The 22,103-nt window shown below is 40.0% G+C and overlaps 1 protein-coding gene across 1 annotated transcript in view; it reads left to right on the top strand.

Annotated features, from left to right (window-relative positions):
• STX12 (syntaxin 12) overlaps positions 1-20,134 on the top strand; it is a 35,895-nt gene extending 15,761 nt beyond the window's left edge. Inside the window, exons 3-9 of the mRNA XM_027519052.1 lie at positions 891-990; positions 8,085-8,222; positions 10,346-10,389; positions 12,000-12,105; positions 16,444-16,516; positions 17,208-17,290; positions 18,605-20,134. Coding sequence (XP_027374853.1) covers positions 891-990; positions 8,085-8,222; positions 10,346-10,389; positions 12,000-12,105; positions 16,444-16,516; positions 17,208-17,290; positions 18,605-18,697 — 637 coding nt within the window. The 3' untranslated portion in view covers positions 18,698-20,134. The remainder of the gene's footprint in view (positions 1-890; positions 991-8,084; positions 8,223-10,345; positions 10,390-11,999; positions 12,106-16,443; positions 16,517-17,207; positions 17,291-18,604) is intronic.
• Positions 20,135-22,103: the final 1,969 nt, after the last annotated feature.

Genomic DNA, 22,103 nt, shown 5'->3' with positions numbered 1-22,103 from the left:
TCCCTCTTGGTTTTGACTCTCATGGTTTTTTAAATTTTTTTGGTTTTGCTTTTTTTTTTCCCTTCTATCTTGGAGACCCCTTTGCAGTGAAAAAATATTAGTAATCAGTAGTGTGGTTTCTCTGTCCTGCCTTAAAACCGTTGCAGAAATGGCCAGATAGTAGAAGAAACCATGACTGAAAGGAATCTTTTTTGTATTTCCAGTACCTTTCAATCCCACACATTTTTCCCTCTTTAATTTCCTTTCCCCTCTGCTCCTTACTTTTTTTTTTTTTTTAAACACAGTATAGGGCTTCTTTGTTTTGGAGAAAAGAGCCAGAAAGTCAAGCATAAAGCATAGGTAGGGAGCCAAGGGTAAAGCTGAAAAAGCACCAGCTTTAAGCACAAACGTGGGAGTTGATCTTTGGAGGTTGTTCCCTAGGGTAGAAGCTCTGCTTCTAATGCACATTTCATCCAACCCCCAGGGCGTGGATTCTGTCACTAGTCAGTGGCCTGTGACAGACAGTAACCATGCGGAACTCTTGGGCGAATGAGCGTGAGAATTTTCAGAGAGAGTTCAGCGTGTTAAAACTATTAGATTGAGGTGTGGGGGCAGCTGCTTTTGTATTTCTATCAGAACTGCTGAGAATGCTTTTCTTTTCTCCCCAAAGAATTAAAATACCTAATCAGCAGTTTTCATTGAGGTAGGTTCTTTCTACTCGGTAATGTGAAGACAACTTGAAGTGAGTTTGACTAGGTGGTACTTCTGGAATTCTGTTGTGAACCTGAGCATCTGGGAGCATCCTTCAGGTGCCCTTTCATTCCCTGCATCATGAGACACTCTGAGAACAGACTGATGCTAACAGCTCTCAAGAAGTGAGAATATCCTAAAACACGTCTTTTCTCTCTTAGGCAACAGTTACAACACTCTACAAATCAGCTTGCCAAGGAAACAAATGAATTACTGAAGGAACTGGGGTCCTTGCCCCTTCCTTTATCTACTTCAGAACAGGTTGGTATTTTCTGGGGTTTTTATTTATTTTGAATAAGAAAAATATTGGTTTTTTTGGAGAGGCGGTATGTGAAACAAACTTGGCCTTCAAACTGAACCTCAGTTTCCTTATCCATAAAATAGATAAGTGTCTACTGTGACAATAGAAAGAATGCAGCTACCAGATCTTGGAAGGTATTAGTAGCTGCTGCGATAATTAGCAATAATATATTAGTAAAATGGGTTTAACTGAAGAAGAATCTCGGTGTTTGCATCTTGTTGGGATTTGATTAGCAGCTTTATGCTTTCTGGCTTGATTCTAGTTTGCTTGTATCCAGTGTCTATAAATTTCAAGCAAATGTCTTTTTTTACTTTGCAGTCACTTTCATGTCACATTTTTGTAGGTTTCCAGTTAAGGAAATGCTCTGAGAAATAGATTTCTCTGCTCAAGTTGTTTTCTTCAGTGGCCATTTAAATCCTTTAGAGACACAGTTTCTATTGGAATTCATTGTTCCCTTGATATGCCATGCCTTTCCTTCACTTGTTCTTGAAGTCAAGTGTGTTCCCTCTGTTGTAGTTTGACTTTTTAACCTACCGTTCGTGGTCTGCCTCACATCCTATCTCTTCCAGGACAAAAATCTTCTCTATCTTAGACTGTTGTGATTTTATTTTGCTTTAGTTTCTATGCCGTTCATGGGAGCACTTAACTTACGTTGTTTTTTATTAGTGAATTCTTTAAATGATGATATTTCGTCTCTGATGGCTGTAAAGATGAAACCTACCACTTCCCCTTCCTGGGTTGTCTGTGAATTGTAATTGTTGGAACATAATATAATTTTAGTGTATTGTGATCGCCATTTAAAAGAAATGAAAGAATAGAAATATCAGAGTGTGTAACCATGTAATTAAGGGAAGTACTGTTACATGAAACTTTTTTGTTTCACACATATGTGTATATACGATGCTAGATCAAGATGTCACATTTTTATTCTGGATCTCCATTAAAAAAGCTTGAAAATCGTCAGTTTAACTCATTCCTGACAAGGCGTTTAATGAAGTATGTGTTCAGTCTTTGGATTCTTGGCATCCCCTCGCACAAAAGACCAGAACCCAAACTAGGTGCTTTGTCATCGTGCTGCAAAGTAGTAACTTTAGCATAGCCGCCCTTTGACTCTGCCTGTGTGCTGTTTGTGTTGGTTGTTTCTCATACTGGACCAGTTCCCCTTGCCATTCATTCTTTCAAATTGTTCCCAAATCAACCCCTTTCCTCTCCCAGCTGTACACATAGGGAATACACTCTTGTAGATAGTTTTAGCAGTAAAAAAAGGGAATCTAAGAGTCTGATGTCAACAGAATGTGCTGCAGTTCACAGGGTCTCAAAGAGTCAGACATGACTGAGCAACTGAACAATAGCAAAGTGTTAAATAGTAGCCTAAGCAACATAGAAAGTTCAATCTCCTTTAAAAAAAAAATCTAATGTATTCCAAAATCAAATAGAAATTATTTTTGGATTATGCATCTTCTTGTTTCCTTCCATTATCTTGGATCATTCAGTTCGGTTCAGTTGCTCAGTCGTGTCCAGCTCTTTGTGACCCCATGGACTGCAGCTTGCCAGGCCTCCCTGTCCATCATCAACATCCAGAGTTTACTGAAACTCATGTCCATTGAGTCAGTAATGCCATCCAACCATCTCATCCTCTGTGGTCCCCTTCTCCCGCCTTCAGTCTCTCCCAGCCTCAGGGTCTTTCCCAGTGAGTCAGCTGTTCGCATCAGGTGGCCAAAGTATGGGAGTTGCAGCTTCAGCATCAGTCCTTCCAATGAATATTCAGGACTGATTTCCTTTAGGATGGACTGGTTGGATCTCCTTGCAGTCCAAGGGACTCTAAAGAGTCTTCTCCAACACCATAGAGCAAAAGAATCAATTCTTCGGCGCTCAGCTTTCTTTATAGTCCAACTCTCACATCCATACATGACCACTGGAAAAACCATAGCCTTGACCAGATGGACCTTTGTTGGCAAAGTTTGGATCATTAAGAACCTAAATCCACAGAGGTATTATTTCTGGTGAAATATGAATCCTGGATTCCCTTCCTCCTATTGTGCTGAATATTCTTTTCCTTTTCAGTTGTTTCTTTATCTAATTAATCTTAGCCCTGTCACTCATCTTTTTGCTACTGCACTATCAAAACATACATCGTACTTTCACATTTCTTTCATACTTATGCACTATTATCAGTGATCTTCTAATTGCCAAATCCAGTGGGGTTTTTCTGCGTTTTTATTCATCTCTCTTTGTTTTATTTGATCCTCCTGTTCATCCTGTCTTTACTGAAACTTCCTTTTTCTTCCCATGATTTCCATAGTAAAGACGACAAAGTAGTTTTCATGTCTCCCGACTCTGGTGACCCCTTTCTGGCCTTTTGTCTCTCTTACCCCAGGTTGAGTCTCAGCTTCTCTGACTCTGTGTCTTCCTAGAAGTGGGTGTGCCCCAAGGCACAACCAGTGATCCTCTAATTTTGTTATTTTATGCTTTCTCCCCCAGGAGTCTTTTCTACTTTTATGAGCTTCCTGTGACTTTTATGACTGTGGTCCCCAAATCTTTTTCCGTCCCTCGCCCCTGCACCTCTGAGTACTTGGCCCATATCGCTAATTCCTGCTCTGACATCTCCTCTTTGATACGCTAATAAATCCCTTCTGTTTCACCCAAACCCCTCACTAATCTGACTGACAGTACTTACTGTCATAAAAAAAAGTTTGTGCCTTTTGACCTAATATTTCCACTCATGCAAATGTTCCAAGTTCTAAGGGAAAAAAAACCAGCTATGCACTCTGGAGCCAGGTTTCCTGGATTTAAATTCTACCCCTGCCATTTACTATATGATCCTAGGCAAATTGCTTAACCTCTGTGTGCCTCATTTTCCAGATCTGTCAAATAGGTACTTTAATAGTATAGGTTGATATATGGATTAAATGAGTTATTATATAAAGTAGTTATAACAATATGATATGTGATAAGCACTGTATAAATATTAGCTGTTACAATAGGCCTTACTTTAGCTTTATTTATTTGTAATAGTTAAAAATAGAACAATCTAGAAGGAATGCTTACATAAAATTTACTAGATCAACTTAATGGAGTATTATGTAGCAAAGCCTTCCTCAGTAATCAATGCAAAGAAATAGAGGAAAACAACAGAATGGGAAAGACTAGAGATCTCTTCAAGAAAATTAGAGATACCAAGGGAACATTTCATGCAAAGATGGGTTCAATAAAGGACAGAAATGGTATGGACCTAACAGAAGCAGAAGATATTAAGAAAAGGTGGCAAGAATACACAGAAGAACTGTACAAAAAAGATCTTCACGACCAAGATAATCACAATGGTGTGATCACTCATCTAGAGCCAGACATCCTGGAATGTGAAGTCAAGTGGGCCTTAGAAAGCATCACTATGAACAAAACTAGTGGAGGTGATGGAATTCCAGTTGAGCTATTCCAAATCCTGGAAGATGATGCTGTGAAAGTGCTGCATTCAATATGCCAGCAAATTTGGAAAACTCAGCAGTGGCCACAGGACTGGAAAAGGTCAGTTTTCATTCCAATCCCAAAGAAAGGCAATGCCAAAGAATGCTCAAACTACCACACAATTGCACTCATCTCACATGCTAGTGAAGTAATGCTCAAAATTCTCCAAGCCAGGCTTCAGCAATATGTGAAGCGTGAACTTCCTGATGTTCAAGCTGGTTTTAGAAAAGGAAGAGGAACTAGAGATCAAATTGCCAACATCCGCTGGATCATGGAAAAAGCAAGAGAGTTCCAGAAAAACATCTATTTCTGCTTTATTGACTATGCCAAAGCCTTTGACTGTGTGGATCACAATAAACTGTGGAAAACTCTGAAAGAGATGGGAATACCAGACCACCTGACCTGCTTCTTGAGAAATCTGTATGCAGGTCAGGAAGCAATAGTTAGAACTGGACATGGAACAACAGACTGGTTCCAAATAGGAAAAGGAGTACGTCAAGGCTGTATATTATCACCCTGCTTATTTAACTTCTATGCAGACTACATCATGAGAAACGCTGGAGTGGAAGAAACACAAGCTGGAATCAAGATTGCCAGGGTGTATATTATCACCCTGCTTATTTAACTTCTATGCAGACTACATCATGAGAAATGCTGGACTGGAAGAAACACAAGCTGGAATCAAGATTGCCAGGAGAGATATCAATAACCTCAGATATGCAGATGACACCACCCTTATGGCAGAAAGTAAAGAGGAACTCAAAAGCCTCTTGATGAAAGTGCAAGTGGAGAGTGAAAAAGTTGGCTTAAAGCTCAACATTCAGAAAACGAAGATCATGGCATCCGGTCCCATCACTTCCTGGGAAATAGATGGGGAAACAGTGGAAACAGTGTCAGACTTTATTTTTTTGGGCTCCAAAATCACTGCAGATGGTGATTGCAGCCATGAAATTAAAAGATGCTTACTCCTTGGAAGGAAAGTTATGACCAACCTAGATAGCATATTCAAAAGCAGAGACATTACTTTGCCAACAAAGGTTTGTCTAGTCAAGGCTATGGTTTTTCCTGTGGTCATGTATGGATGTGAGAGTTGGACTGTGAAGAAGCCTGAGCACCGAAGAATTGATGCTTTTGAACTGTGGTGTTGGAGAAGACTCTTGAGAGTCCCTTGGACTGCAAGGAGATGCAACTAGTCCATTCTGAAGGAGATCAGCCCTGGGATTTCTTTGGAGGGAATGATGCTGAAGCTGAAACTCCAGTACTTTGGGCACCTCATGTGAAGAGTTGACTCATTGGAGAAGACTCTGATGCTGGGAGGGATTGGGGGCAGGAGGAGAAGGGGACGACAGAGGATGAGATGGCTGGATGGCATCACTCACTCGATGGACGTGAGTCTGAGTGATCTCCGGGAGTTGGTGATGGAGAGGGAGGCCTGGCATGCTGCGATTCATGGGGTCGCAAAGAGTCGGACACGACTGAGTGACTGAACTGAACTGATGTAGCAAAGACCAAACTGTGAAGAGTATGTTAACATGGAAAATGTTTATGATATACTTAAAAGATAATATTTTTGGATAGTGAGAGGGAATGACGTTTTTTCCCCTCTCTTATTTAATGTTTATGTAAAAATTAAAATCTCAGGAATGGGATAAAAAGTCCCTCATCTAAATTTGCTTTCAGTTTTACCATCTCTCTCCCAGGTGTGAAATGTGAGTCATCCTTTGACTTTATTCTCCTTTCCCCACAGCCAGTCGCATGTTTTTTAGACTCATTTCTTTGTGTTCTCATTATTGATACCATGTCTTCCTAACCCTAAACCTTGATTATTGTGGTCATCTTTTTGACTTATTTCATTTTCCCATTCCATTGTGTTCACCATCGTGGACTCATCTTTCTAAGTTATCATTTTGTACACATCATGTTCCGCTCATAGAAATCTTCATTGCTCTTTGTTATTTAGAGGTTGAATCCCAAACTCATTAGCTTGGCATTTAAAACCTGCAGCGGCTGGGCTTCCTTGGTGGTCCAGTGTTTAAGAGTCTGCCTGCCAATGCAGAGGACACGGGTTCAGTCCCTCATCTGGGAAGATCCTGCATGCCACAGAGCAACTAAGTCTGTGAGCCACAAATACCGAGCCTGTGTTCTGCAATGAGAGAAGTCACTGCATTGAGAAGCCTTCGCACTGCAACAAAGAGTAACCCCCGCTCTAGAGAAGGCCTGTGTGAAGCAGCAAAGACTTGGACAGCCAAAAATAAATTTAAAAAATAAAATAAAACCTGCTGTGGGGACTTCCCTGGTGGTCCAGTGGCCAAGACTCCGCCCTCCCAATGCAGGGGGCCCAAGTTCGATCCTTAGGAAACTAGATCCTGCGTGCCACAACTAATAGTTCACATGCCACGACTAAAAACTCCACAGGCCACAACTAAAGAACCTGCATGCCTGAGTGCATGCGTGGTAAGTCGCTCCATCATATCTGACTCTTTGTGACCCTATGCACTGTAGACTGCCAGGCTTCTCTGTTCATGGGATTCTCCAGGCAAGAATATGGAGTGGATTGTTGTGCCCTACTCCAGGGGATCTTCCAGACTAGTAGTGGAACCCCATCTCTTAGTCTCCTGGGTTGGCACGCGAGTTCTTTATCACTAGTGCCACCTGGGAAGCCCTGCATGCCACAATGAAAATCAAAAATCCTGCGTGTGCCACTAAGACCCAGTATGGCCAAGTAAGCAAATCTTTAAAAGATAAAAATAAAACCTGCAGTGGCCAGCCCCTTCCCTATTTTTTCAGTTTTATCTTTTAGCTATTCTCATGAAAAAAACCTTTGGTTCCAGTCAAACTACCTTTTTATAAATCCTCTGCAAATTTCTGCCACCATACCTTTGCTCGCACAGTTACCTTGCATGGCTTTGCCTTTCCCCTTCTCTCTACCATTCATGCCTTACTCTTCCCTTAGTGTCCACCACCTCTTGAGGCCTTGACCACTTGGATTCTTACTGATTATACTTGCCTCTGTATAACCTGTAGTACCAATTGACTACAGCAGGTGCTCTCAGGATGTGCTTTTTGAGACATAGTATCAGTCAGCTAAGTAAACATAGCCTGTAACTCTGCAGAATAAGTTTTAGGTTCTCAAAGATTTTGAACCTCACTATAGTGTGAAGGCAAATGATTCTATGGTGTTCAGGTAAGCTGTGAACTAACTATAGATGAATACAGTTTTTAACATGTTGGCAAGGAAACAGTCTCTATTTGAGTCCAGTCTAAATCCATAGGTGTTTATTCTGCTTTTAGATTCTCCTGGGAACCAAAATTCTGAACTGTGGTTCCCTCTGAGATTCCCTTACAAGGTAAAAGACACCTAGTTCACAGGTTTGTCAGAATGAAAGAAGGAAAACTCTGACTTGGCCTTTAGTATTAACTAGAGATTTGAGTTAGAAAAGAGCAAGTTCATTCATTTAAGGAAGAGCCTATTTCATAGTTCTTTTCCTAGTTGGGAATTTTTAGGGGGTGTACTTTTGCTTTTAAAGGGAATTAAAAGCAAATGATTCTGGGTTAATATGAAATTTTAAGTTCTTGTTTAATTTCCCAGCGCCAGCAGAAACTTCAGAAGGAACGTCTCATGAATGACTTCTCTGCAGCCTTAAACAGTTTCCAGGCTGTGCAGAGAAGGGTGTCTGAAAAGGAGAAGGAGAGCATTGCCCGAGCAAGAGCTGGATCTCGTCTTTCTGTGAGTTTATTTCCAAAAGAAGACCTCTGTAAATTTCAGGATGTTCTTTCCTAAGTTTAAAAAAAAAATTTTGACCATTTGTCTTTACTTTCTATCCCTCCAAATAATAAACATGGACATTAGCTGCTATGAAAATGTCAGATTGGTATAACCTTTGTTAAAAAAGTGTACATACGGTCAAAGACTGGAAAGGAGTATGCACAAAGATTTACAAAAATGACAGGTAGAATTATGTGTAATTTTCTTTTTCCTTTCTCATTGTCATATTGATCTTATGTTAAAAGCTTTTTAAAAAGAAAGGATAAATCCGTTTCCTAGAATGTAGCAGGCTAGGTTATTTGGACTAGCCTTCTCTTTGAAAAGAATTAACAGATACTAGATTTTAACAACCCAACGTCTCAAAAATATTGAAGAGCCATGAAAATATTAAGATCAAAGCCTAAGAGAAGGTGTGAACCCATAGAGATAAGCAGAGCACTGAAAAAAACTACTTTTCCACTGAGTACATTTACTGAGGGCAAACGTGAATTCAGTTTTGATGTCCTTATGGCATGAAGTCAAAGTAATGGGTCCATGCAAGGTGGATATTGTAAAAGAAGGTGCTGCTCAAATTAAACTGGGCCCTAAAAGAAATGAAAAGTAAGCCTTCCTTTCCCCTAGCAGACTGCTAAAAAGATTGCGTTAGCACTGAGGACAGCGAGAGGGAGGGGAAATCCAGACAGTAAATTGTACCACAGAGTAACCTTCAGGCAGATTTGCTGTCCAAATTCATACCACCTGAATGGTCCAAAGGCCTGAAGCTTCCAGTAGTCGTGGTCTGGTCGAGTACCTTCGTGCCAGACAAAATCATCTCTGTTCAGACACCTTTATTCTAGCCCCCAAAGAATACCGGCAAATAATTTCTGCAGTGTAGTGCACAGCCCAGGGTACACAAAGGATGAAATGTAACAGGGACTTTCCTTCCACCAGTGGTAGTGAGTTGAAACAACCACTGGAAAACATTTGACTGTAACTTCAGAACTCCTTATGACCCAGCCGTTCTACCCCAGAGAACTCTGTATGTTTGTACCAGGATATAAGTACAGGAGTGTTCATAGCAACATTATTTGTAGTAGTCAAAAATCAGAAACACTCCAATGTCAATTAACAATAGAAGAGATAAATATGTGGTGGTACTATAATATATTACAACAGGGAAAATGAACCATAGTTATATTTACATCAGGGATGGATCTGGCGTGATCTAATGTGATCCAATCAAAGCATGAAAGAATACAAACAGTATAATTCCATTCATGTAAAATTCAAAATCAGATACAATATTAAATATTGATATGTATCAGTATTTTAAAAATACAAGAAAATGGTGGCCAAAAAGCCAGGATAATGGTGACTATGGAGGAGAGGGAGGTGGTGGTTATTGGAGAAGGGCACAGAGGTAGGCTTTAGGACACTAGCAGTGTTTCGTTTCTTGATCTGGGGAGAGAGGGAAAACTAATAATAATTTTAAAAACCCCACTGTATTCCTCTGGGTGGGTATAATTTTGAAATTTTCTTTATTTTGCTTTTTGATTACTGTTATCATAAAAAAAGGGAAGGTTTTTTTTAAAAATCGATTGCTCTTTTAACTTTTTTTCTTGGTTGTTAAATTACAAAAATAATGTATCATTAGACTGATTTTTGAAGTCACTTTGTCACTTTAGAACCTGATATGCTTTAAAGGTCTATTTTTTTAAAAAAATCTTTACAAGTTCTGAAAATTTGTTTGCTTGCATGTTTTCAATTCTTCCTCTTAATCCACCTATCTCCAAATTTTAAAATAAGTTATCACTGTTATTAATTTTTATTCCTTTCTCTTACCATGTTCTCTCCATCCTACTTAGTATAGTTTTGATTCTGAACCCAAAGTGGAGTGCAGATTGGCTTTTGACTACTTCACACCTATTTCTCAGTCAAGACAGATTGCCAGAGCCCTGTGTCATCTTATAGATCCTATCAGAGCCAAAGGATGTTGCTTCTTCATACTGTAGCTAAAGGAGGCCATTGTGTGTATGTGAGTGTGTGTGTCTGTGTCTGTGACATGTTTGTGAATAACAGCAGCAATGATGCCATCTACTTTCTAGGCGGAGGAGAGGCAGAGAGAGGAACAGCTCGTCTCCTTTGACAGGTAAAGGAATTATTCTAAGGTAGATAGTTGAGATGGGATTTTATACTTTATACTTACTTTCAATTTTAAAAATGAGTGAGAAAAAAGGAGGAAAAATAAAGGGACCCCGGGGTCAGTTCAGTTCAGTCGCTCAGTCGTGTCTGACTCTTTTGCGACCCGATGGACTGCAGCACACCTGGCTTCCCTGTCCATTACCAACTCCCGGAGCTTGCTCAGACTCATGTCCATCGAGTTGATGATGCCATCCAACCATCTCATCCTCTGTCGTCCCCTTCTCCTCCTGCCTTCAATCTTTCCCAGCATCAGGGTCTTTTCCAGTGAGTCAGTTCTTCGCATCAGATGGCCAAAGTATTGGAGCTTCAGCTTCAGCATCAGTCCTTCCAATGAATATTCAGGACTGATTTCCTTTAAGATTGACTGGTTTGATCTCCTTGCAGTTCAAGGGACTCTCAAGAGCCCTGGGGTAGGTAATTTATAATCCATCAAATTAAAAAAGTCAAAACAGTGGGCTTTTCCATGATCTTTGAATTATGAAAGGGATAATTTCAAAGTGAATAAAAAATTTTCAAGAAATCTCTGATGTCTGTGTGTTGAGGAGAGGGTTTGGCTCAAGAGGAATAATTAGAGACCCCCAAAACCTACAATTTAGGAGGGCTGAGATTTTACCTGTAATTCAGATATAAGTTCTTCAAAGTTCCTGGGTTTCTGTTTACTCATCGCTAAAATGGAGGCAACCCTGGAAAAAGCAAATGATTTTTTATCTACAAGACATCTCCTTTCTCCTCCAAACTGAATTAATTAATTCCATAGAAATGTATTGATGGTATTAGTTCAGAACATAAAGTATTTTGTCACAGGTATGCATCTGTCTTGCTGTCACTATACTGTGAGCACCTCAGAGGCCTGGAGTGCTCTCTCACTCAGTTTTGTATCTCCAGCACATGGAGAAAATTCTCTAAGTATTGTGGAGATGGCATGTGATTTATGTGTACTACTGGAAAGGTGCTTAATACTGAATTTTCAAAGTGCATGTCTCGTAAGTCATATGCCTTTCTTCTAAATATGGTACCAGAAAAGAAGAGTTGTAACATTTCATTAGCTTTTTCACTTTGGTTTTCTGTTATGAGACATTTAACAGCCTCAAAGAAATCCTTGAAAACCAGGAGATATGATTCTGTCAGACTAATTGGTGAGGCACTGACAGGTCACTTAACCTGCTCTTCTCTACCCATTTAGTACCTGAGATGGCAACACATTTTGCACTTTGAGAGTGCCCTGGGAGAGAATGGGCCAGAGATTTCAAATCTCTGCCCGCTTCTTGTCTAGCAAGATTATAGAGTATATCCCTGAATGGAAACAGCAAGGAGTCCCATCCCTTGTAATTCTGCCTCCTCTTAGTTTTGCCCATGAAAGTTGAGACTTGGTTTTCTTGGTGTTACCAGTTCTTTCCCTCTGGATGTGAAGAATGTAACCCCCAGGGACTTGTATTGTTACCAGAGGACTTGGAGGCCTGGTACTGTCTTTGGACAGGCTCTGCTGACTCTAGAGATGATATGTCTTAGGTCCACCTTTGCGGGGAGGAATCAGCCCATGTGCTTGTCTCCCTGCAGCCATGAGGAGTGGAACCAGATGCAGAGACAGGAGGATGAGGTGGCCATCACCGAACAGGACCTGGAGCTTATTAAGGAGAGGGAGACGGCAATTCGGCAGCTGGAGGTGAGGGCCAGGTCATGTTTTTTGTTTGACTCAGTGTATCTGCAATCTGGTTTTTCTCTCAGTGATTATGAGAAAGGATGAAATGAGTTGTACAGTTTGCATATTATGTCTCAGTGTAATCATGGTGAATTTGAACTACTCTTATGATCGTGTCAGGATTCCCTGGTACCTCAGCTGGTAAAGAATCCACCTGCAATGTAGGAGACCCTGGTTTGATTCCTGGGTCGGGAAGATCCACTGGAGAAGGGATAGGCTACCCATTCCAGTACTCTTGGGCTTCGCTGGTAGCTCAGCTGGTAAAGAATCCGTCTGCAATGCGGGAGACCTAGGTTCAATCCCTGGGTTGGGAAGATCCCCTTGGAGAAGAAGGGAACGGCTACCCATTCTAGTATTCTGCCCTGGAGAATTCAGGCCACAAAGAGGATTCAGGGTCATAAAGAGTCGGACATGACTGAGCAACTTTCACACTTCACTAGGATGGTATTGGTCATGGTGCCTGAGGATACCTGGACCCCCTCCTCAGTCACCATATTTTATATGGTCTCCATGGGAATACCCATAGAGAACAGAGCAAGGCCAACAAATATTTTATTAAGACATCGTCCCCAAACCTCAATGCCAATCTCTAGGTTCGGTGGGCCTCTACAAAGAGCCCTTTGCTTAGTCTGAATAACCCAGAATAAAGACAGGCCAACAAATTTCCTCCATTTTTGTGCATCCGAAAGTCCAATCCCAAATTGTGGGTATCCCATCAGTGCGTCAGAGAAACGGAACAATTTTTGAGGTGAGGGTTGAGAGAGAGGTCTCAAGGCCTTTCTTAGCTGAGTTTCCAACTTTAATTTTTTGCATGATGACCAGTAAAATATCCTTAAACATGAGTACTTTTCTCCATGGAGATGGAAGACTGCCATCTTGGGGGCAGTGTGGGGAGGAGGATTGTAGAGAGGAGAAACTTTGATCTCCTCCTTGACCTTCGTCTGTGGCAGTGGTTCTGAACCTGACTGCACTTTTAGAATCACTTGGAGATTTTTTTTTTTAATGCCCCAGCTCTTCTCATCCACCCACCAATTACTAGTTTGAACTGCGTGTGATTTTCTAATTTTTTTGTAGGTTAAAAATAGACAAACATCCACAGGAAGCCCTGGGTGAGGCCATTTTTTATCTTACAAACTTCCCAGGTGATTACAAAGTGCAGTCAAGGTTGAGACACACTGCCCTAGAGCCCTCTGTTTTTTTATTCTTGATACTTCTTTTTTTTTTTTTAGTTTATTTTTTTAATTGAAGAAAGTGAAAGTAAAGTCACTCAGTCGTGTCCGACTCTTTGCGACCCCGTGGACTATAGCCCACCAGGCTCCTCCGTCCATGGGATTCTCCAGGCATGAATACTGGAGTGGGTTGCCATTTCCTACTCCAGGGGATCTTCCCAACCTAGGGATCGAACACATATCTCCTTTGTCTCATGCATTACGGGTGGATTCTTTACCGGCTGAGCCATCAGGGAAAGCCTGAAGTTTGACTTCAAAGATGTCATGTATTTTCTTTTTCATCTATTGCTACTAATCATCTAATTGATTCTTTAACATGAGAAATCCCGTCCAGCCGAGAGTAGAATGAGATGCGTGGAGCTGAGGAGAGGAGTGTCATGGGCACTTCACATTCAACAGAATCAAGGTCTAATTCCTTAGCCGTTGCACTTTCGTATCCAGTCATTTCCTGCATCTAACATGCAAACCCTGCTCTAACAGTGCAGCAACACACTCTGGTGTGTTTCTCTTCTGCTCCCACTCTATCCTTCCCACACTCTGGTCACCAAATATGTGTTTTTTTCCCCACATCAGGCAATTCTGCCACATTATCACGATGTGCTACAGTGCAACTTAGTTCTAATACTGTCTTCCTGGAGTTAGCCTCAGATCCCACAGATTGAAAGTTCAGTCCCACAAGACTGACCCCCTTTCCGAGACTTCAGGTGCCAGTCGCAAATCCAGGTTGTCACCTGTGCTTCTGACCAGCAGGTTGGAAATTGGAAGTTCTCACGACCCCTTCCTTGGGTTTGATTATTAGCTGGAGCAGCTCACAGAACTCAAGAAAACAGTTTACTCATTAGGTTACTGGTTTATTATAAAAGGATACAGCTCAGGAAGAGCCAGACGGAAGAGATACATAGGGCAAAGTATGTGGCCAGGGGTACATGGCTTCCATGGGGCTTCCCCAGTGGCTCAGTGGCGAAGAATCCGCCTGCAGTGCAGGAGATTCAGGAGACTCGGGTTCGATCCCTGGGTCAGGAAGATCCCCTGGAGGAGGACATGGCAACCCACTCCAGTATTCTTGCCTGGAGAATCCCATGGACAGAGGAGCCTGGTGGGCTATAGTCCATGGCGTCACAAAGAATCAGACACGACTGAAGTGACTGAGCACACACGTGTGCATGGCTTCCATGCCCTCTCCAGGCCCACTACACTCCCCATATCTCCATGTGTTCACTAACCAAGACGCTCTCTGAACTTCTGGTTACATGAGCATGATTGACTAAATAATTGGCCTTTGGTGATTGATCTAACCTTGAGCCCTCCTCCCCTCCCCAGAGGTTGGAATTGGGGCTGAAAGTTCCAACCAACTAAACACCAGGTTGGTTCCCAGGCAAATAGCCCCCATCCTTAGGGGTTTTCCAAAAGCCAAGCTATTAACATAAACTCAGGAGTGGTTGAAAGGGTTTGTTTTGAATAAAAAAGGACATCTTTATCTCTTTTATCAGTTAGAAAAAAATTTTAGGAGCTCAGTGCTGGGATTGGGACAAAGATCAAATATATATTTCTTATATCATAATATCACACCCATGTTATAGCCAAACTGGGCTGTTTGTTCTTTAACCAAGTTACCTTTCTATGTATGTGGCTTCTTAAGTCCTGCCTCTTCTGCTGTAGTCTTCCTTCTCTGCTTGAGGTAAATGCTATACCATTTATTAGTCATTTACCATATAATACCCTTTCTTCTTATCTTATTATATACTGATCCCTCCACCCACCTCCACCCGCAGATAACTATTATTAAGCCCTTTTATACTGACAGCAACTAGCCAACTGTCCTAACTATAGTAGACTCTTAACAAGTAACTGAGGTGCTGGCTAGAACTGTTCTTGCCAAGTTGTGATCAGGAAGTCATTGCTTTGAAGGTATCTTTTTTTTAATTGTAGCATCTGAGAGGCAGCGAATTGCTTATTGAAAGAGTGTGGGCTTTAGGAATATCATCCTGGCTGCAGTGCTTAGTTTCCTCACTGATGAGTTGTATGACTAGACAAGTTACATAACCTCTCTGAGCCTCATTATCCTCAAAGAAGACACGAACTTCATAGAGTTACTGAATGATTAATTCAAACATCGTGAACTTTTAAAAAGATTATTTATTTATTTACTTGTGACTGTGCTGGGTCTTTATTGCTACCCGAGGGCTTTCTCTAGGTGCAGAGAGCTGGGGCTGTTCTTTGTTGTGGTGCGCAGGCTTCTCATTGTGGTGGCTTCTCTTGTTGCAGAGCACAGGCTCTAGAGTGCAGGCCAAGGATCAGACGTGTGTCCCCTGCCTTGGCAGATGGAGTCTTTGTCACTGGACCACCAGGGAAGCCCATCACGAACTTTTAATTCTCAGTTTTGCCACATGCTAGCTGTGAGACCTTAGGACAAGTCATTAAACCTCTTTGAGCCTTCACTTTCCTCTTCTATAGAATGGAGATAATACATGTCTTATTGGTTGTCATGAGGACCAGTTACGCACACACGCTAAGTCACTTCAGTTGTGTCCGACTCTGTGCGACTCCATGGACAGCAGCCCACCAGGCTCCTCTGTCCACAGGATTCTCCAGGCAAGAATCCTGGAGTGGGTTGCCATTTCCTTCTCCAAAAGACCAGTTAAGTAATAGTTACTAATAGCTAACACTTACGAAGTGGTTATTGCATAGTTCTAAGAATTTTTTATTTAGTACTTCTGAAAATCCTATGAGATGGGTACTGTAATTGTCCACATTTTAGTAGGGAGGTCCAAAGAAGTTCTTAATTTAAGGTTGAACAAGACTGTGGAGGGTTAACAGTCCTCTGTAACTGATAGGCTCCAAGAGACTGTACTTCTAATTACCTACCTGGCATAGTACTCTGCATACAGAAGTCACTTAGTAAGTGTTAATAATTAACTTTATTTTCATTTTCTGTTTATAGAGAAAGCATGATTTATAAGCTTTAAAAACACACGTGTTATGTTAATAGCCAGAACTTTAGGTAAGTAGAGGAAATGAATCTTCCAACATGTTACTTAATGTTGGTTAATTTTTTTGTGTGTGTGTTCCTTAGGCTGATATTTTGGATGTCAATCAGATATTTAAAGATTTGGCCATGATGATCCACGACCAAGGTGATCTCATTGGTATGTATTATTGATACCTTTAACATAAAGGTGAGTGGATAGTTTTTGTATGCAAAGAAGTCAGTAAGCTGTGTCTTAGAAATCTAGGAATACCATTCAAAAAATCACTAAATTCATTTTCTTAGAAATTTTCTTACATTGTCAAATGTGGAAGTTAAAATGAAGCTTCCATGAATAGTCCATTCACTTGCCATAGCCTCATGGTAAGTCTTTGGCTGTTTAGGGAAATAGCTGTCAGCTTCTCAGTTTTTATCTGCAGAAACTTGCACAACTATGGGATTCGAAACCCTTTTTTAAAAAAACTTTTTATTTGGAAATAATTTCAAGTTCACAGAAAGTTGCAAAAATGAAAATAACAAGGAACTCCTTTATAAGCTTTACTTAGATTTACGTCTTATTAACATTCTACCCCATTTGCTTTTTATTTGCACTCTATATATTTACCTGATTTTTTTCTGAACTGTTTGTGGATGATTTGCATACTTCATAACCCTCTACCTCTAAATAATTCTTCAGTGTTTATTTCCAAAGAAGAGGGCTGTTCTCTTATGGGGCTGGTAACTTTTGATCTCATGGCTGGATAGTTGGAGTGATGGTGGTGAACAGGACCCTTAGCATCAGAATTCTCTTCAGTTTGCAGTCTTGAAACATCCGACTGTGCTAAAACATCCACTGCCCTTCTTTTTTGCAGACAGCATAGAAGCCAACGTGGAAAGCTCAGAGGTGCATGTAGAAAGAGCCACTGACCAGCTACAGCGAGCTGCTTACTATCAGGTAAAAGCAGGTACAAAAGAAAATCCCTCTGTGCTGTAGTCTCTAGGGGCCGTCAGAGTCACCGACACTGAGCAGCTGCAGCCGTTTGTTCAGTCTTAAGCTGGAGGCAGGTAGTCATAATTGCCATCCCAGCTCCATTTTTAGTATTTTCCTTTGCAGAGATCTACAAAAAAGGCATCAAACTTTGAATAAACTGACATAGAAGCCTCTTAGCTACAAAGGTATCCCCATAAGCTAGCATGATACCTAGTTTGGGGTAAGGCTAATTTTCTAACCTACACAGCTGAAATTTGTTTCAGTTAGGATAGTAATAGTTACAAAGTAGGACTTTGCAGATAATGTATGTTGACTGTTGCCACAGAAAATGGACAGAGACTCAACTTGGACTGCTGTTTATGTATGACTTAATTGGGGCTTATCATATGGGGGTTATTTTGCTGTGAACACCTAGGGGTTAATTGTTCTACTTTCTGTAAAGTGGTATTTTTCTACATATTATTTGAAACTCTGGTTTTACAAACTTTATCCGGGTCTTCACCTCAGTTTACACATGTTGTGAATGAGGTCCTTCTCATTTCTCCTCAATCTGGTGTTGCATGGCTTTTTAGAAACAAATAGCATTTAGTCATTTACCATGTTCCTAAGACAATTTTATTTCCCCGGGACTGTTCTTAAAGAAATTGTATTTAACAATAGTTTCCTTTTAAAAAGTGAGTGATGACTTTAATATCCAACAGTAAAGAACAGTCAAGTAAATTATATACATCCACTTCATGTTATTTTATGTGGGAAGTAAAAGAGATGTTTATGAAGAGTTTATAATATCACAAATTTTATTCTAAAATATTGAGTGAGAAAACCATCAGACATGATACAGTATGGTCCCAATTATTTCAGATAAATGTGCCTGGATAAAAGATCAGAAGGATATACAATTAAAATGTCAGCTGTTTTATCTGTGGGTAATTATTTTCTCTTCTCCTTGTCTGTTTTTTACAGTGAACATAAAATTTTATAATAGGTATAAAACCTTTATTCAAATACACATGTACAAATAACTTATTTTATGGCAAATAACATCTTGCAACATAGATATAAACAGTGCCTTTGCAAATTGTATTTGGGAGCATTGAATGAGGACTTGCACTGCTGTCTAGCACTGGTACCTTGAGATTTTTGAGAAGGTGTCTGCATAATCATACACAGAGTTTAATTTTGCATTACCAGGAGGCCGATTGATGAAGCACTCTTGGAGTCTTATAAACATTTTTTACTTGTTTCATGAGTGTCTTCTTTACATATTTCTCTCCTCAGAAAAAATCTCGCAAGAAGATCTGTATCCTGGTGCTTGTCCTGTCAGTGATTATTGTAATCTTTGGATTTATTTTGTGGCTAGTTAATAAATGAAGTGATTGCCTCCAGCCTTCTCCCGCTGAGCTGTTTCAAGGGCAAGTGCTTGTTGGAGTCTTGCCAGAACAAACTGATCATAAGAAAAGAGAATACACCAGAATGTCTTGTAATAATTTAGTTAGAAACTAACTACTAACTAGTCCTTGGAATTAGTGACCTATGGAGACAGTATTTATCAATTTGTGTATACATTTTATTGATTTCTCAAATTAAGAATTAATTTATGTGGATTTTCTTTTCTCTTGTATTCTGATTGCTCATCATCCCAAGTGTTTACTTAAAATTCCATTCTAGATATTCTTGTTTTGGTAGGATAACACTACAGTCTTGTAATATTGTCTTTTTATGTATATACAAGATTTACCTTTTTACTAGCAACTGAGATAGAATTACTTTCGGTCACCCAGCACATTGGAGTTTGTCAGAAACTGTATAATAAGCCAGCAATTTTTATTATTTAACATTTTAATTTGAATTTCTAAGAAGCCTGTTCCCTATATGCTTTGAAAAATTTTGGCGATGTATTTAACTAGAGAGTAAAAAATTGCACATGTGATCCAGATTAAATGAGAAGTAATGATTTGAGCTGGCCAGCTATTGGGGATATGTGTTAATCTGGGTTTAAAGTTTATTACTTGTTAGTATCATTGACTGCAGTTCATCCATATATACGCTAAACCATCTTGTCCCCTTTTGAAGAGGTTAATTTAATTAACATTATGATGCTCTGTGGCGTTCCTCTCCCACCTGTCTGTATAGAATGGGAGAAGTAGACAAAGCATGCTTTTGGAAAGCAAATAGGAATTGTTTGGAATGATTTAATCTTTTGTTGTTGTTGCTCAGTTGTGGTTGTACATTCCTGGTAAATGATGACTGTTGCCATCAAAAGGCTGCCCCCTACCCTAATAAGGTTTGCTGGGCATTTGGTGGCAGGGAAATTTTAAAAGCTAGACTGAAGTTGGTTTAAAATTTAGTCCTGTGAACTGGCAAGAAAGCAAAGAAAAGGTTCTTTTTTTGTAAATAATATTGGTTTGGAATAGTGATGTTAGAATTACCCTAATTTATGAACAAGAGGTTAATCTCTCCATGCATAGTTTTAGACCAAAAAAAATGTTTCAATAAAAGATTGCTGTCTTGTAATATAAATGTTGTCCACTCCCCTTTTTCACAGGTCCAGGGAAGTTACAGGGGAAGTAATTTTTTTAGGTTCTCAATAAATGTGAATTGGGCCAACAATTTCAGTTCATCCTTTAGTGAATTAGAGGATTTGGCTGGGTATATTTATATTTACTTCTTCCATTCCTTTTAATGTTACTTAATCTTCTTTTCCTAAAATAATGTGAACAGCAGGGAAACAAGGGCTAAATACTTAAGTTTCTTTGCACTCTTGCATCATTTCACCCTTATAATACAAATAAACATTTTAAAAGCTTCTATTATAAGTTTCTATGCGTTAACATCCTAATGCAGTAGATATCGGATGATGTGCTGTCCAGAGAAAAACTGAGACCTGCAAGAAAACTGGAGATCAGGTGAGGATTGGTTTGGGGGTGGAAGAGGCCCTTTCCTTGAAGAACAGAATAGAGCTGTTGGGGTGTCACAGAGGCCTAGGCAGCAGCTTCGGAGCTAATTCATTGGTTCTACAATCACTGCCCCTTCAGCTCTAAATTATACTTGGACCTGAATACATCATTTATAACACTCTGGGCAAGAAAAAAAAAGGCTTGATTGTAAAAAACAAAACACTTTTCAGTTTGGGTTAAATGAAGCCACCATAGTTCTGTTCTATAATACTATGTAATCCCATGGTGGTGTGGTAATAGTAATCATGGGTCTCAAATATGACCTTGGCCTAGAATTGCAATGGCCTGGAACTTGCCACCAAGAGGTTCTGCTAAATGGGCCTAACAAACCTGTCCACAGAATCATCCTTATCTGTGCTTCATCCACCTTGAGGGCACCATGGTTTAGGGCAGTGATGTTCTTAACTATGTCTTCACATTAGAAACAAAAAAATACTGATATTTCAGTACCCCTGCCACAAGATTCTAATTTAGTTAGTGGGGGTTATAGCTTGGATATAGGGGCTTTTAAAGCTCCAGATAATTCTCAGATATAACCATGGTTGAAAACCATTGGTTTGGAGGTCAAAAACTAGACTGGGGTACAGAAGGCCTGGAGAATCTTAATTCTCTCGTTTACTCACTATAGATATTTGAACAAGTTACTTAACCCATAGGCCCCAAGTGTCCTCAGTTGCTCTTTTATAGCTTTAAATTCTCTGATTATAAGGATCACAAGGGTTTAGTCTGAACATACAAATTCTGTTTGTGTCTGTATTCCTTTCCTTTTCTCTTTCTCCCTTTCTCCTTTCTTTATGGAAAGTTTTCTCTTCAAGTGAATTAAAACTGTAGTGCTGTAGTATAGGGTAGAGTAGAAGTGTCATGCGGGCCACTTCCTCTGTGAATATTCGAGAACAAGAACTTGTTAGCTGCTAGATCTGTGCTCCCTGAACAGGTTTTGTTTTGTTAAGGAGTGGAGATACACTCCCTTGTACCACTAGCAAAAATATCAAAATGAAATTATGCTTCAGTCAGTGCAAATTAAAACACCTTGAGCCTTCTCCCTTCAGTTTTTTTTTTTTTTTCCCCCTTCTTCTGTTCAGAGGCAGTTCTCAGTCATGGAAATGAAACTTACTTTTGGTCACTAAATGCAGACCAGAACCCAACTCAGTGTTAGATAGAACTCAATTTCTAGGAGTAGGAATCACCTGCTTCCTCCCTGCTTTTCTAAGCATGTTTAGGGTATCCCAAGGTTTCAAAGAATTTTTCAGTATTGCTTTCCAGCACTATGAATTACAACTACTTCAGAATCTCCATCTTGCCAGGGAATAGCTTGAAAGATTTTGATTCTAACCCTTGATCTGCTTTTAGGTCAACTGAGGAGTTCATTTGAATCCTTATCCAAAATGAAATTTGATTGACAAAATAGTACTTAATTTTTAAAAGAGATAAAGTTGGATAGGACTCGGATAATGTGGGACTCTGATTGAGGACCAAATTTTTACAGTCCATGGAGAAATGAGAAAAATAATGTTAGTAGGCTTTTTAAAGTGCCATCTTTGAGCTAATGGCATCACTTTTTAAAAAGATTATGAAAATGAAAAGGTGGTGATGTTAGGTCACAGTCTTCATTTAAAAATCTCCTTAGTTGGCAAAATAAAAGTTGATGCTGCTGTAGTATTTTCTTTTTCTCCTAGTCCATGACGTCTCTAATGTCTGAATCACTCATCTAGACTAGCCCCATCGCTTTACAGCTGAAGAAGCTGAGGCCAAGGATGGTGGTCTGCTGTAGGAATTTAAAGGCTCGTGGAAGTGCTCTCCTTGGTCATTTGTGGGGTGAT

This window comes from Bos indicus x Bos taurus, chromosome 2 (genome assembly GCF_003369695.1).
Source record: "Bos indicus x Bos taurus breed Angus x Brahman F1 hybrid chromosome 2, Bos_hybrid_MaternalHap_v2.0, whole genome shotgun sequence".
In the NCBI taxonomy this organism is placed as follows: domain Eukaryota; kingdom Metazoa; phylum Chordata; class Mammalia; order Artiodactyla; family Bovidae; genus Bos; species Bos indicus x Bos taurus.
Note: the sequence above shows the minus strand (reverse complement) of the source record. Positions and strands in the feature narration are given on the sequence as shown.